Below are 15,355 nucleotides of genomic sequence, written 5' to 3'. Positions count from 1 at the left end.
AAACATGCTCCCTCATCTTAAACGTCACGACCGCCACGGACTCAAACTATCAATTAATCTTCTGATCGCGTTAATTCAGACATTAATCATTAAACAGAGGATTACACAGGACAAACTATAATGCATAATTCCCCATAAATAGTATTATAGTGCAGTGTGAACACTTTTTACTATGCAGTATACAGATAAGATAATTAGCATTGGAGTGACATATGAAGTGCGGGCAGGTGGAGAAATCAAACAGTTACACAAGGACAGGGTTCGAGCATAACTAAAGGCACATATCTGTATTACAGACCAATGCGAAGCCGTTTAGCACAATGAAATTAGCAGAAAGAAATCAAGTGATCTTTCAAACAGATTATGTAAGTCTCCCATACTGCACCGGTCCCCATGGAGCTGAAGCACAACTGCCTGAATACAGTAGTAGATCTGAACCTCAGCCTGCACATACGGTAATGCAGACATTTATTTATTTTTACAGTATATCAGAACCTTACATTTATGTTCAAGTCATACCATAAATGAACTACTATGACATGGGAGGATTGTAGTAGTATATCCACATTACTGTACTCTTTAAATCGTATTATAGATTTAAATATTCCTTCAGAGGATTTGACATTCACCTAAACTGTATTGAATTACCAAGTCATAATACTGTTCCTTGTTAGAGGTAGACATGAATTAAAATAAATGTGTCAAATCTCTGATACAGAGTATGGCTTAACATTTATCTTGTTTAAGAAGGTACCTTAATATATTCACTGAGCACATCATTTGAGCCATCGTTCATGCTCACTCACGTGAAAAGAAATGTCTTTTACGTAAGTAAATGTAATTATCCCAAAAAACTGGCCATTCCACATTGACCCTCAAATATCAGGATGCACATTCATGAGAAATGCCATGGTTATCAGTGCGGTTCAAACCCTTGCCTTGGTACTGCTTTGCTGTGTCTAAATGGCTGGAAGGACTGTAGTTAGGCATGGAACATACGAGCTATAGAATGCTTGGAGACAGAGATACAGAGGTGGAGAAGTATCTGGGCTGTACCCAGGTCCGACCTGTGGCTGATTAAGCTTATCTCACCCAAAGCCAGGGGTGCTGTGATCCATAGAGAGCAATCCATCAGGACCCAGAATGTCAGCCGCCCGTATCTGTCTGGTCTTCATGTCCGTCTCCTGTTCTTTCAGCTCTCTGGAGAGTGAGTAATGGAGCAGTGGTCACCCTGGCTGTGTTTATCGGTCTGCTGTGAAAAGATATGCCTCCCTTCATCTCACCTGTGTAGCTGCACACGTTTAATACAGCATCTTGCACCTGGATATTCCTAGATAAGCCTCCCAAATTAGGTATACTAGTAGCAAGATCTTATCATGTATTTATTCATTTCCTTGAAATATATTGTGATTCCTTAGATGACTGACGATAAAATATAACTTCATATTTCTAATCACAGCATAGGTGAGTTGTAATTATAGATTTAATCAACTCACTACCATAAAATGCATTGGTGAAGGCTGATAAATCAGGCTATCCAGTGGCACTCTTTATCAGTGTAATTTCCTGGGGAATAGAGATTTGTCTGAAAATCCACAGATCTCTCATTGTGTTTGACTGGTGTATCACTGAAGGATTACCGTCATTTAACTAGATTTAGGAGGACGGTAATGCATATCTAGGTTATGTGGTTTTGAGGACTACACAGCTGCTTTATGAAATATATAGGAACTCTGCATGCAACACCTTTGTTGGACTACTAACACCTACAACATATATTGGTCCTGTATACATTGCAGCTTGACATTTACTGTCATGAGTCTTGTCCTGGAGGCAGAACTGAGCGATGTCACCTTAGATAGGCTAGCTGCAAAGTCAAAATTGGCTATAATGTAAAACTTCATCTAAATAAAAATGAGCTTTTTGGTCTTCTTTTAAGGTTAGAGTTTGGCATTAGGGTTAACGGTGTGGTTAAGGTTAGGGTTTGGCATTAGGGTTAACGGTGTGGTTAGGGTTAGGTTTAGGTTTAAAAATCACATTTTAGGAATGTGGCTGTGCCAGCTAGTGACCACTTTGCAGAGCTGCCTCCAGAACAAAATGAATGACAAAAATGCTAAACTGCATATTCCTCAGTTAGCCAGTATATAGTTCTCTGTACTAGTCCTCCAAACTCCTCCTTTCTATTGATGCAGATTAGACATCATTATATTAGAGAGCTGGATACTCTCACTATGTATCCACTTGTTTTTCTTACACTCATAATAAAGGATATCACATACTCACCATATAAAACACAAATACTGTTATATTATACTATCCTCTGGTGTATTCAGGAGCTCTTCATAAGGACCCTCGTCTTCGGTCAACGAGGCGAAGACGAACTCAGCCTTACTTTCACCGCTCACTCTGGTCAGGGAGAACCAGCGATGACTCAAGGTGAAATGACTTCCTTTCGGCCCAGTTGCCCTCACAGTAAGAAGGGCAGACACAACACAGGATCTTAGCTCTCATCTACCACAGATGAGTGAATGACAAAACGATTGCTTTCAACGGCAGACAGAATTGCTATCAGCCATTACCATTATCTCTGGTACCAGCTCCCATTAATTCACACTGACTAAAAGCCAGTTGACTGGATCTGACTTAGGACCTCTACCAAGAGGAAACCAGCCTGGCTATAGAGGAGAATGAAATCATCCACATCTTTACTAATGATAGAGAAATCTGCTGTAAAGCAGTATCCAAATCCAATGGCTATAGTGATCACAATATTACCATATCTAGGAAAACCAGTGTTCCAAAGGCTGGACTTAATATTGTGTATAAAAGGTCCTACAAGAGGTTTTGTAGTGATTCCTATGTTGATCATGTAAAGAATATTTGCTGGTCTGTGGTGTGTAATGATGAGCAACCAGACACTGCACTTGACACATTTATGAAACTATTTATTCCAGTTACTAATAAGAATGCACCCATTAAGAAAATGACTGTAAAAGAAAAATGTAATCCCGGTGGATTGATGAGGAATTGAAAAATGTTATGGTTTTTGTTCTGACATGCACCGTCTACTGTGGGACCTTATACGGACAGGTGTGTGCCTTTCCAAATCATGTTTAATCCATTGAATTTACCACAGATGGACTCCAATCAAGTTGTAGAAACATCAAGGATGATCAATGAAAACAGGATGCACCTGAGCTCAATTTCGAGTCTCATAGCAACAGGTCTGAATACTTATGTAAACAACCTATTTTTTAAAAATCTAAACATTCTTTTTTGCTTTGTCATTATGGGGTATTGTGTGTAGATTGATGAGGAATTGTTTTTATTTAATCCATTGTATAATAAGGCTGTAACGTAACAAAAATCTGGTTTAGGACCGTTACCAAGATGAGATCTGACTCAGGACCTCTACCAAGAGGAAACCACCCTGGCTATAGAGGAGGTCTGACTCAGGACCTCTACCAAGAGGAAACCACCCTGGCTATAGAGGAGGTCTGACTCAGGACCTCTACCAAGAGGAAACCACCCTGGCTATAGAGGAGGTCTGACTCAGGACCTCTACCAAGAGGAAACCACCCTGGCTATAGAAGAGGTCTGACTCAGGACCTCTACCAAGAGGAAACCACCCTGGCTATAGAGGAGGTCTGACTCAGGACCTCTACCAAGAGGAAACCACCCTGGCTATAGAGGAGGTCTGACTCAGGACCTCTACCAAGAGGAAACCACCCTGGCTATAGAGGAGGTCTGACTCAGGACCTCAGACCTCCTCTATAATATTGTCTGAACGAAAGCGATTATTTTACTACTGCAGTTAATAACAATTACTGTGTATTTTTAAGCAACTTTGGTGAAAAACAAAAATATAAGTTCAGGTTTCTGAGAATATAAAAGCAAAATAAAGTACTTTTTTTTCCCTTCTTTTTTTTTTTTTTTTACATTAGAAATGGGGAAAAAAACATTTTGGAGCATCCTTCACCCTCCCCTAACCAGTCACCCGCTAATTTAGATCTTTGGAACTCCCTCTGTAGATGCCTACTGGACAACTTATTTGTATTGCTCTTAAATCTTTTTAATGAATTTTAATCTGATTAACACTTTGTTCTAGCTAGCTATTTGTGTAGGTAGCTATCAAGTAAACACAATAGAGGAGGTCTGACTCAGGACCTCTACCAAGAGGAAACCACCCTGGCTATAGAGGAGGTCTGACTCAGGACCTCTACCAAGAGGAAACCACCCTGGCTATAGAGGAGGTCTGACTCAGGACCTCTACCAAGAGGAAACCACCCTGGCTATAGAGGAGGTCTGACTCAGGACCTCTACCAAGAGGAAACCACCCTGGCTATAGAGGAGGTCTGACTCAGGACCTCTACCAAGAGGAAACCACCCTGGCTATAGAGGAGGTCTGACTCAGGACCTCTACCAAGAGGAAACCACCCTGGCTATAGAGGAGGTCTGACTCAGGACCTCTACCAAGAGGAAACCACCCTGGCTATAGAGGAGGTCTGACTCAGGACCTCTACCAAGAGGAAACCACCCTGGCTATAGAGGAGGTCTGACTCAGGACCTCTACCAAGAGGAAACCACCCTGGTTATAGAGGAGGTCTGACTCAGGACCTCTACCAAGAGGAAACCACCCTGGCTATAGAGGAGGTCTGACTCAGGACCTCTACCAAGAGGAAACCACCCTGGCTATAGAGGAGGTCTGACTCAGGACCTCTACCAAGAGGAAACCACCCTGGCTATAGAGGAGGTCTGACTCAGGACCTCTACCAAGAGGAAACCACCCTGGCTATAGAGGAGGTCTGACTCAGGACCTCTACCAAGAGGAAACCACCCTGGCTATAGAGGAGGTCTGACTCAGGACCTCTACCAAGAGGAAACCACCCTGGCTATAGAGGAGGTCTGACTCAGGACCTCTATCAAGAGGAAACCACCCTGGCTATAGAGGAGGTCTGACTCAGGACCTCTACCAAGAGGAAACCACCCTGGTTATAGAGGAGGTCTGACTCAGGACCTCTACCAAGAGGAAACCACCCTGGCTATAGAGGAGGTCTGACTCAGGACCTCTACCAAGAGGAAACCACCCTGGCTATAGAGGAGGTCTGACTCAGGACCTCTACCAAGAGGAAACCACCCTGGCTATAGAGGAGCTGAGGAATGAGGCCATGAGTGCTCTTGTGTGGGTGACTATCCCATGCTGTCTCCATTGAGCTGAGGACATAAGACACTTAACCCCTCAAAAGGAGAGGAGAGGAATGAAATGTATTTCTAAATGGGCTTGGTTACCAATTAGGTAACAGTGATGCAGCTGAGAGTTTTCAGTCAGGAAGAATCAACCTGACTACCCACTGTTAAGCGACTTCAACAACCACATTAGGAGTGATGCATGGATCTCACTGTGTGTGTCTAATACCAACTGAGGCAGCTGTTGCTCCCCCTACACCTATTTGATGTTTCCTGTTCTTGGCAAATGAGATTTCACATTGACACTATAACCCAGGGGTGTAAAACTAATTTTACCCGGGGGCCGCATTTGGTTATATTTTGGTTATATTTTCAGTGCTCCTTTACTGTCTAGTTTTATTTAGGTTATTATTAGTGAGCTGGACACAGAAACTGCATGAATGTAGAACCATTATAATTTCTACAGTTTCAATTTGGTTTTAGTCATTTTAAAGTATATTGTGTCCATAACACCACCCATAAAATATTATTTTATTAAAAATACTCAAACCACACACACGAGTGGGATTGGAACCCGTCGCCGGCTGTATGTTTTACACCCCTGCTATAACCGCTTTCCTCTTATCCTACTACAACAGCTTACATAAAACTGATTGCGCCACACATAATATTCATTATATCTGACAGCCAAGGCCCATAATACAAAATTAAAACTTTTATTTTGGGGTCAGGGAGTCAATTGCAGTTCACATTTGCAAGGGAAATACTCAACTATGATGACATGTAAGTTAGACAAGTTATTGTGTGTATATTTAAACATTCTGTCCCAGGATTTTGATAAATCCCTTTTATTTAAAAAAGTTAAAATACTTCTTGCAAAAATAAGCTTTACTTACCACCGGCCACTAACAGATGAAGCTCTTCAGTATGTTTCCATGCCTTGCATGAGGTCCAGGTCTGTAAAAAGCACAATGTCTCATGTACTCCAACAGCCAATAAATCTCATACACACAAGGTAAATTGTCAAGAGGAAAGATCAAAGGCTTGACTGTATGGGATAACTAGCCTATACACCACCAGCATTGCTATTCTACCACTATAGTAAATAGCTTTCATTAACAAAAATGATTTAGACATCTTCTTGCTCAGGAGACAGTTACGATTGAGTAGTAATCACATGGAGTTTTATATCATGCAATACTTTTTGTGGATATACCATTTCTTTAAATGTTTGATTTATTGTAACAGACTGAACAATACTAGACAATGTAAGACAGGTAAACTGCCTCTGTTGGCCATTGGTGTTGTGTAGACGTTTCCTGACCTCTTGTGGCATGTAGTTGAATGTGCATACTTACACATTACACTAGTTACCTGGATTCACTAAAATGCAAATTGTAGGGGTAAAGAGTATGTACAACTGCTGCAATAGAAACATGTATTTAATTAATTGTCCGTAAAAATTACAGAGGATCGGAACCATGTCAAATAAAACCACCATTTAAAACCAAAGATTATCCCACAACTGAAATGAAATCTAACTAACTTAACAGCAGAAACAACATCAGTTTCAGATACAATAACTATATCTGATTAAATCATGATCATCATTCCATCAAATTATGGAGATGGCATTACTAAAGTAAACCAATGCGTTTTATCCACCACCATACACAATCTTAATTATTCAACACTTTTTACATCAAAACATATTTCAAGAATAATGGAAGCAGTGAACAGACTTCTTCATAAACTGTGCATTAAAAACTTTAGATTTTGTTTGACAAAAAGTAGGACCATACTTTAAAACAATTTAAATAATAATTTAAAAGCAGATGTCATACTATATTACTGGTGGCATTAGGGTTATTATGATCAGTTAGAGCGTTGGGCCAATAACAGAAAGGTCGCTGGTTCAAATACCTGAGGCGACAAGGGGAAAATCTGACTATGGCTGACCCTGTAAAACAACACATTTCACTGTACCGATTTGTTGTATGTGACAATAAAACATTTTTTATATATTTGTATGACACATTTGGCAAAGCACAAGATTTAAGGACCTTATATCACTCTTAGTATGCTATTTGTGTATAAAAGATTTATAAAGCATTATATAAGAAGTATAGGTCTTCAGGAATGTTATCATTAAAAGCTGATTTATTCCCTGAGTTAAAACATGATCAACCTGCTTCTAAGAATCAAACAGTACAATTTTAAGTTTGAATGCCAGAAAACACATCAAAATAGTAGTCGACAAATTCAATTGGAAACAGTTGTGTTTTTAGTACTTTAGTAAAGTATTTCTGAGCTAACTCACAAGGTTCTACTAAGTGTATCTACGCTCAGGAAAAAAAAGTGCTATCTAGAACCTTAAAGGGTTCTTCGGCTGTCCCCATAGTAGAACCCTTTGAAGAACTCTTTTTGGTTGCAGGTAGAACCCTTTTGCGTTCCATGTAGAACCCTTTCTACAGAGGTTTCTACCTGGAACCAAAAAGGTTTCTCCTATGAGACAGCCGAAGAACCCTTTTTTGGAAGAGTATGTTCCATGTGAGATATGACTGATTATAGAGTAAAGAGACCTCACTAGCCACTACATTGATGGCTTCCCCTTAAGGGGAGGGTAGTAGACAGGTGTGGCATGGTCACATACACTAAACTCTGTACCCTTAACATTGAGGAAGTCAGTTAGTCTCAGAGTGTCTGTCTCAGAATGCTCACAGTTGGCAAGTTGGAAGTCTGAGTTGAAGCAGATCTCGATCTGGCCCAAGATTTGCACCTTCCCACCCTGTGAACAGGAAATAACTTAGTGATACACTCTCGATTCAGGGTTAGGATTCATGATTTAACATTTTAGTTGTGTGAAACAAATACTATTTATGTAGAATGATTAAGGAAATGTATTCTAAATACAAAATTTTACGCACTCCACATAATCCTCTACTCTTCAAAGAAAACCTGTAGGCAAATTCAATAACTAGTTGTGCTTGAGTTTGCATTTTACCAAAATAAAAATATTAAAAAAACATGATACCTTTGGATGAATGCACTGAATCTTTGGTTTCACACTGTAGAAGTTGAGAATGATTCCTTCAATGTGGTCAAACTAAAAACACAGAAGTAGTACATTTAACCATGAGTATTCATCACATGCTATTGGACGCACGCACACATCTGAGCCATTTCACTGACAGTAGCTAAGTATAGATGTAAGATCTTAATTTGATTACCCTGTTGCAGGAAAACTTTCCTGCAATGCAAGAACTTCAACATGTGAAGTGTATTTGAGGTTTAAAAAGGCTTCTGAAGTTTGTAATTTCCACTTTGACATTTCTGATTTGAGTTTCCCTTACGAAAAATGTATCAACCCTTACAAAAATGTCCATTAATTACACATAATAATTCACATTTCCCGTTGCTGCAGGATTATTTTTCTGCTGTAGTAAACTGGCTCAAATCAAGATACTACATCTGTAAACAGGAACAGTAAGTCAAATGACTTGGAGTAAATTAAAAACTATGGCGGGTTTCCCATAACACAGGGTTTCATTTAACACAGTATAGTATATTTCTTGATATCACGCAGAAATACTTGCCGTTCTTTAAGTCTAACTTTAAACATACAGCAATTGAATCAGTGCAAGATGCCATTGTCCTTGGTAATGTAATAATAATGATGTACTTACAGCGTAGTACGTCTCCGAGGGCACAATATTAAATTTCTTCATCACTCTGAAGACATACAAAGAATTTATAAATAACTAGTAGAAACATAAATCAGGCTTCAGGGTATATAGACCATATATTATCCCATATGTTTCATGAGGATACTCTATTGTTAATTCAGTACACTTACCCATCAAGGTCTAACGTGTGATACAGCTCCAGGACTTTGCCAAAGTATTTGTGTTGACTGTTTAGGGACTCTGCTTTTGCAGCACACGTTCCATGTTTTTGCCATTCATATTGCCTGTAAATAGAAGATCAAATGAGCAAACATTTATTTAGAAAAATCTTCTTACCTGAAAATATAACAATGACCCGGAGTAAAGTATTTATACAAAACAGAAAATTCGAACAGACCAGAATTCAGAGGATGCTGGAGTTATAAGATCCGGCCACCACTTCTGCATATCTGGAAGTAGGTCCTGAAAAACATAGTCACGATCAAACATTTCTCGTAATTTTTTTAAATTAGAAACACTTGACTTTTAACTTCAAAATGATTTTTTTTTGTCACGAATAAGCAAAATGTATGTTTTTTTCCCCCAGCAGAACATACCTGGATTAGAGTTACATTGAAGTGCCAAGATGAATTGCATTCCTGGCCTTTATCTGGCCTGTAAGACACAGACATTGGTCAAATGTGTACAAAGATAACAGAGTCCACAACAGTTTATCTTGTCACTCAAATTCAGAAACCATGATGATTGGGTTGGGGGCAAAGGCAGCATCTTCAGTGCTTTATCTTTTACTGAATATTATTAAGTCATCCTTACCACAGTCCATGCAAAGTCCAGTAGTCATATTTGGGATCACAGTGTTCCATCTGCAAATCAAAATGTTTATTTTGTCATACAAGGTGGCACATCTGGAAACTTATGGCCACCGTATCAATTATACAATCAGATCAACACATGATACGTAGAGTTTATTATGCTATGAAACCATAAAGTAGCTTACACTGCAAAATGTTCTTGGCCAGTGTTGAGTCAGGATCAACTTACTCCACATATGCCTGAAATAAAGCAGAGTTACATTCAATAAAATAGTAACATTAGCATGATCAAAGTGCCTCACTCATTTAATGGCCTTTAATTTGCATTGAGACCTGCTACGGAATGACAGCAACTCAGTGGCCTTGTGGTTAGAGTGTCCTGGGTTTGGAAGGTTGGGGGATTGATCCTAGCTGCCTCACGCTGACCTATGGGCTGTTGTGTCTCAAAAACACTACTTACATTGGAATGAAGGGCTTAATGCAGAGGCCATTAACCAGACAGATACGCCTACCAGTGCATTAACCAGACAGACAGGCCTACCAGTACTTACGGCGACGCGAGTACGAATGAGGAAGACATCAGACCGCAGCCAAGGCACAGCAGGACAACAAGCGCCAAAGATTTCATGTTTACGCTGAAACAAAGAAAACATACCATTAGGATAGGTCGATTTTGGACCATAGCTGGATTGACATGATCTGTAGGCCTAATATATTTGTTGGTAGGCTAACTCTTACAATTATAACACCTAAAACGTAAATTGTATATGCCACTTAAATCATAGGTGGAATTACCACAGGGGATATTCAGAAAAGGTTGATTCGTCCCCCACAATCATTTATTTAAAATAAAACCTCTCATTCCAAAATCATGGGAATTAAGTTGGAGTTGGTCCTCCCTTTGCTGCTATAACAGCCTCCACTCTTCTGGGAAGGCTTTCCACTAGATGTTGGAACATTGCTGCGGGGACTTTCTTCCATTCAGCCACAAGAGCATTAGTGAGGTCAGGCACTGATGTTGGGCGATTAGGCCTGGCTCGCAGTTGGTGTTCCAATTCATCCCAAAGGTATTCGATGGGGTTGAGGTCAAGGCTCTGTGCAGGCCAGTCAAATTCTTCTACACCAATCTCAACAAACCATTTCTGTATGGACCTCGCTTTGTACACGGAGAACTGTCATGCTGAAACAGGAAAGATCCTTCACCAAACTTGCCACAAATGTCACAAATGTCATTGTATGCGGTAGCGTTAAGATTTCCCTTCACTGAAACTAAGGAGCCTGAACGATGAAAAACAGCCCCAGACCATTATTCCTCCTCCACCAAACTTTACAGTTGGCACTATGCATTGGGACAGGTGGCGTTCTCCTGGCATCGGGCAAACCCAGATTCGTCGGACTGCCAGATGGTGAAGCGTGATTCATCACTCCAGAGAACACGTTTCCACTGCTCCTGAGTCCAACGGCGGGGAACTTTACACAACTCCAGCCGACGCTTGGCATTGTGCATTGTGATCTTAGACTTGTGTGCGGCTGCTCGGCCATGGAAACCTATTTCATGAAGCTCCTGACGAACAGTTATTGTGCTGACGTTGCTTCCAGGGCCAGTTTGGAACTTGGTAGTGATTGCAGAAACCGAGGACAGATGATATTTTATGCGCTACGTGCTTTAGCACTTGGCGGTCCCATTCTGTGAGTTTGTGTGGCCTTCCACTTCGTGGCTGAGACGTTGTTGCTCTGAGAACTTTCCACTTCATAATAACGGCACATATAGTTAATCGGGGCAGCTCTAGCAGGGCAGAAATTTGACACGCGGACTTGTTGGAAAGGTGGCATCCTATGACGGTGCCACGTTGAAAGTCACTGAGCTCTTCAGTACGGGCAATTCTACTACCAGTGTTTGTCTATGTAGATTGCATGGCTTTGTACTTGATTTCATACGTCTGTCAACAACGGTGTGGCTGAAATAGCCGAATCCACTAATTTGGAATGTGGACACCCATAGTATATGGGTGTCCACATACTTTTGACCATGTAGTGTATATACAGTGCCTTTAGAAGGTACTCCCGCCCCTTGACTTATTCCACATCTTGTTGTTTTACAGCCTGAATTGAATAATGGATTACATTTAGATTTTGTATCACTGATGTATACACAATACCCCATAACGTCAAAGTGGAATTATATTGTTAGGATTTTTTTGAAATTCATTAAGAAAATGTAAAGTTAAAATGTCTTGAATCAATAACTATTTTTCTCTCTGCCCCATGGCAAAATGTGTAGAATTGCAGAAAAATCTGAGCCCGCTGGAGGTAGGTGCCCCGGGGCCCCAAATGCGTTAGTCTGGCCCGGGGTTGCACCAACCCCCCCCTGAAATATGATTGGCCACCCCATTCTCATTAGGTCAGAGCACTGTATTCAAAAAGTATTCAGACCTTGACTTTTTCTATATATTTGTATTACTTTACAGCCTTATTGTAACGGATTAAATTGTTTTTTCCCCCTGATAAATACACACACACACACACACACACACACACACACACACACACACACACACACACACACACACACACACACACACACACACACACACACACACACACACACACACACACACACACACACACACACACACACACACACACACACACAATACCCCATACCGACAAAGCAAAAACAGATTTTTAGACATTTTAGCAAATATATTACAAATAAAAAATAGAAATATCACATTTACATAAGTATTCAGACCCTTTACTAAGTACTTTGTTGAAGCCCCTTTGGCAGCGATTACAGCCTCACGTCTTCTTAGGTTATTAAATTGGGGCAGCAGGTAGCCTAGTGATTAGAGCGTTGGACTAATAACCGAAAGGTTGCAAGATCAAATCCCTGAGCTGACAAGGTAAAAATCTGTTGTTCTGCCCCTGAACAAGGCAGTTAACCTGCTGTTCCTGGGCTGTCATTGAAAATAAGAATTTGTTCTTAACTGACTTGCCTAGTTGAATAAAAGGTTTAAAACATTTATTTTTATTTTTTAAATGATACAAGCTTGGAACACCCATATTTGGGGAGTTTTTCCCATTCTTTTCTGCAGATCCTGATGGGGAGCGTCGCTGCACAGCTATTTTCAGGTCTCTCCAGATATGTTTGATTGGGTTCAAGTCCGGGCTCAGGCTGGGCCACTCAAAGACATTCAGAGACTTGTCAAGATGCCACTCCTGTGCTATCTTGGCTATGTGCTTAGGGTCATTGCTCTACTGGAAGGTGAACCTTTTCCCCAGTCTGAGGTCCTGAGCACTCTGAGAGTCTTTAGGTGCCTGGTGGCAAACTGCAAACGGGCTGTCATGTGCCTTTTACTAAGGAGCGGCTTCCGTCTGGCCAATCTACCATAAAGGCCTGATTGGTGGAGTGCTGCAGAGATGGTTGTCATATCTCCACAGAGGAACTCTGGAGCTCTGTCAGAGTGACCATCAGGTTCTTGGTCACCTCCCTGAACAAGGCCCTTCTCCCCCGATTGTTCAGTTTGGCCAGGTCTAGGAAGAGTCTTGGTGGTTCCAAACTTCTTCCATTTAAAAATGATGTTCTTGGGGACCTTCATTGCTGCAGAAATGTTTTGGTACCCTCCCCAAGATCTGTGCCTTGACACAATCCTGTCTCTGAGCTCTACGGAGAATTCCTTCGACCTCATGGCTTGGTTTTTGCTCTGACATGCACTGTCAACTTTGGGACCTTATATAGACAGGTGTGTGCCTCTCCAAATCATGTCCAATCAATTGAATTCAAATCAAATCAAATGTTCTGTCACATGTGCCGAATACAACACACCGTACTGTGAAATGCTTACTTACAAGCCCTTAACCAACAATGCATTTCAAGTATATACTTGCGTACTATTGTTTGTACAGATGAACGTGGTACCTTCAGGCATTTGGAAATTGCTCCCAAGGATGATCCAGAATTTTCGAGGTCTACAATTTTTTTTCTGAGGCTGATTTATTTTGATTTCCCCATGATGTCAAGCAAAGGGGCAATGAGTTGGAAGGTAGGCCTTGAAATACATCCACAGGTACACCTCCAATTGACTCAAATGATGTCAATTAGCCTATCAGAAGCTTCTAAAGCATTGACATTTTCTGGAATTTTACAAGCTGTTTATAGGCACAGTCAACTTAGTGTATGTAAACTTCTGACCTACTGGAATTGTGACACAGTGAATTATAAGTGAAATAATCTGTCTGTAAACAATTGTTGGAAAAATTACTTGTGTCATGCACAAAGTAGATTTCCTAACTGACTTGTCAAAACCATAGTTTGTTAACAAGAAATTTGTGGAGTGGTTGAATAACGAGTTTTAATAACTCCAACTTAAGTGTATGTAAACTTTCGACTTCAACTGTAGGTAGATGAACTCCAACTATAATAAAACTCAGTCTTCATCTTTTGTTTCTTCTTAATATAAAGTAATATGCATGTGTGTCACACCTGCTCTGGCTCTTCCCCCCTGGCTCGAGCGCGCCAGGCTCCCCAGCACTACACACTCCTGCCACCATCATTAAGCACACTTGCCTTCCCCTGTCACGCGCATCAGCGATTATTGGACTCAATCACCTCTGTCATTACCTCACCTATATTCATTATTGATGGTGACTACTTCTCCTTCCACTTATGTTGTGTTTTCAAAATACCCCATCCATATACTCCTCCATAGAGGCATGATAAGTCATGTCAAACTGTACAGAATTGCAGGAAATGCGTTTTAAAAAGTACCATTCTCTCCCAATACCTTCACCACAATTTCGCCCTTGACTTAAATGTTTTTAGCCTATTATATAAATTGTTTAATTTTAGTCGATATAGCATATGTAATAACAGTTAAAGGCTACATTGGTTTAAATGGTGGGATTCTTACATTGGTGCTTGCCAAATACCATTGAGCTTATATTTGCGCCCATTAGCGCCACGGTTTGCTGTCAAGTCAAATAATCGAGCCTGTTTTGCAACTCTGTGTAAACCGTCGTTGTGGGGGAGAGCAACTTGAGCTTTCACAATAGAAGGCTATGGGTTACTGTCATTATTTCACAAACACTGTCTCCAGCTGGCTACACGTAGCCTTCACTATGTGGGTACATTTTCAATATAGCCTACGAGTGACACAACAAGTTCTTACCTGTGTTTTGTTCTTTTGTTCTTGTGGATCGATATAAAACCCTGCTACAGTAACCTGGTGTATACACAACTAGAAGTTTGGAAGGACCATTTAGATGAGGAAATATTTATATTGTTTTATAGATGAGCAATATGACATCTCATTAGTATCACTTATGGTTTAAAATTAGATAGCCACTACGATTCGACGTCTGGCAGTAGAAAAGATGGTGGATAAATAAAGATGTCTTACTCAGGAAGTTTATCATTGGACATTTTTTTCACGGTTCCTGTCTGTGTAAGTAGGCGTCTCCTCTCTCACGTGAGCTTGCTTTACCGTGTAAGACCAATGGTTCTGGTCTATTTATTGTCCTTTCCCAGCTCTCCCCACCCACCCCGCCCGACCAGAAAAAAATAGCCAGTGAGATATTGGGCAGCCCTTCAGGGTGGCAGGGGCAATAAGTAGACCAGAATTGCCACGCTCTAAACTGAAAAAATGTGTGGATGTCTCGCTTTCTCTACTG

At 40.6% G+C, this 15,355-nt stretch overlaps 1 protein-coding gene and 1 long non-coding RNA gene across 4 annotated transcripts; both read right to left on the bottom strand.

The window, feature by feature from the left end:
- Positions 1-427: 427 nt before the first annotated feature.
- LOC123731475 (uncharacterized) lies at positions 428-3,006 on the bottom strand. The gene is made up of 2 exons (XR_006762625.1): positions 2,284-3,006; positions 428-1,200 (listed from the first exon to the last, which is right to left on the bottom strand). It is a non-coding gene; the product is annotated as an uncharacterized lncRNA (long non-coding RNA).
- Positions 3,007-6,611: 3,605 nt separating this feature from the next.
- Positions 6,612-15,152, bottom strand: LOC106589819 (ribonuclease T2). 3 transcript variants are annotated; one of them, XR_006762556.1, is made up of 11 exons: positions 14,854-15,152; positions 10,237-10,320; positions 9,871-9,925; positions 9,687-9,736; positions 9,470-9,527; positions 9,271-9,335; positions 9,044-9,157; positions 8,874-8,919; positions 8,222-8,293; positions 7,729-7,975; positions 6,612-7,569 (listed from the first exon to the last, which is right to left on the bottom strand). XR_006762556.1 is itself a non-coding variant. In XM_045710148.1 (11 exons), the coding sequence occupies exons 2-10, from the start codon at positions 10,311-10,313 to the stop codon at positions 7,781-7,783; spliced, it is 732 nt and encodes a 243-aa protein (XP_045566104.1). In that variant the 5' UTR covers positions 10,314-10,320; positions 14,854-15,152; the 3' UTR covers positions 6,612-7,574; positions 7,735-7,780. The 3 variants fall into 3 exon arrangements, 2 of the variants coding, with proteins under 2 accessions (XP_045566104.1, XP_014035670.1); XM_045710148.1 differs by having other exon boundaries at positions 6,612-7,574; positions 7,735-7,975; XM_014180195.2 differs by having other exon boundaries at positions 6,612-7,975.
- Between the last annotated feature and the right edge of the window lie 203 nt (positions 15,153-15,355).

This window comes from Salmo salar, chromosome ssa28 (assembly GCF_905237065.1).
Source record: "Salmo salar chromosome ssa28, Ssal_v3.1, whole genome shotgun sequence".
In the NCBI taxonomy this organism is placed as follows: Eukaryota; Metazoa; Chordata; class Actinopteri; order Salmoniformes; family Salmonidae; genus Salmo; species Salmo salar.
The sequence above is the reverse complement of the archived record's forward strand: the minus strand, read 5'-3'. Positions and strand labels throughout refer to the sequence as shown.

What these genes read in the sequence shown, in the direction of transcription:
- LOC106589819 (XM_014180195.2), bottom strand. Translation starts at nt 10,313, where the DNA reads ATGAAATCTTTGGCGCTTGTTGTCCTGCTGTGCCTTGGCTGCGGTCTG. An exon ending in TGGACTTTGCATGGACTGTG is followed by an intron (nt 9,528 to 9,686) that starts GTAAGGATGACT and finishes TGTGTCTTACAG; the next exon opens with GCCAGATAAAGGCCAGGAAT. An exon ending in CACACGTTAGACCTTGATGG is followed by an intron (nt 8,920 to 9,043) that starts GTAAGTGTACTG and finishes GTATGTCTTCAG; the next exon opens with AGTGATGAAGAAATTTAATA.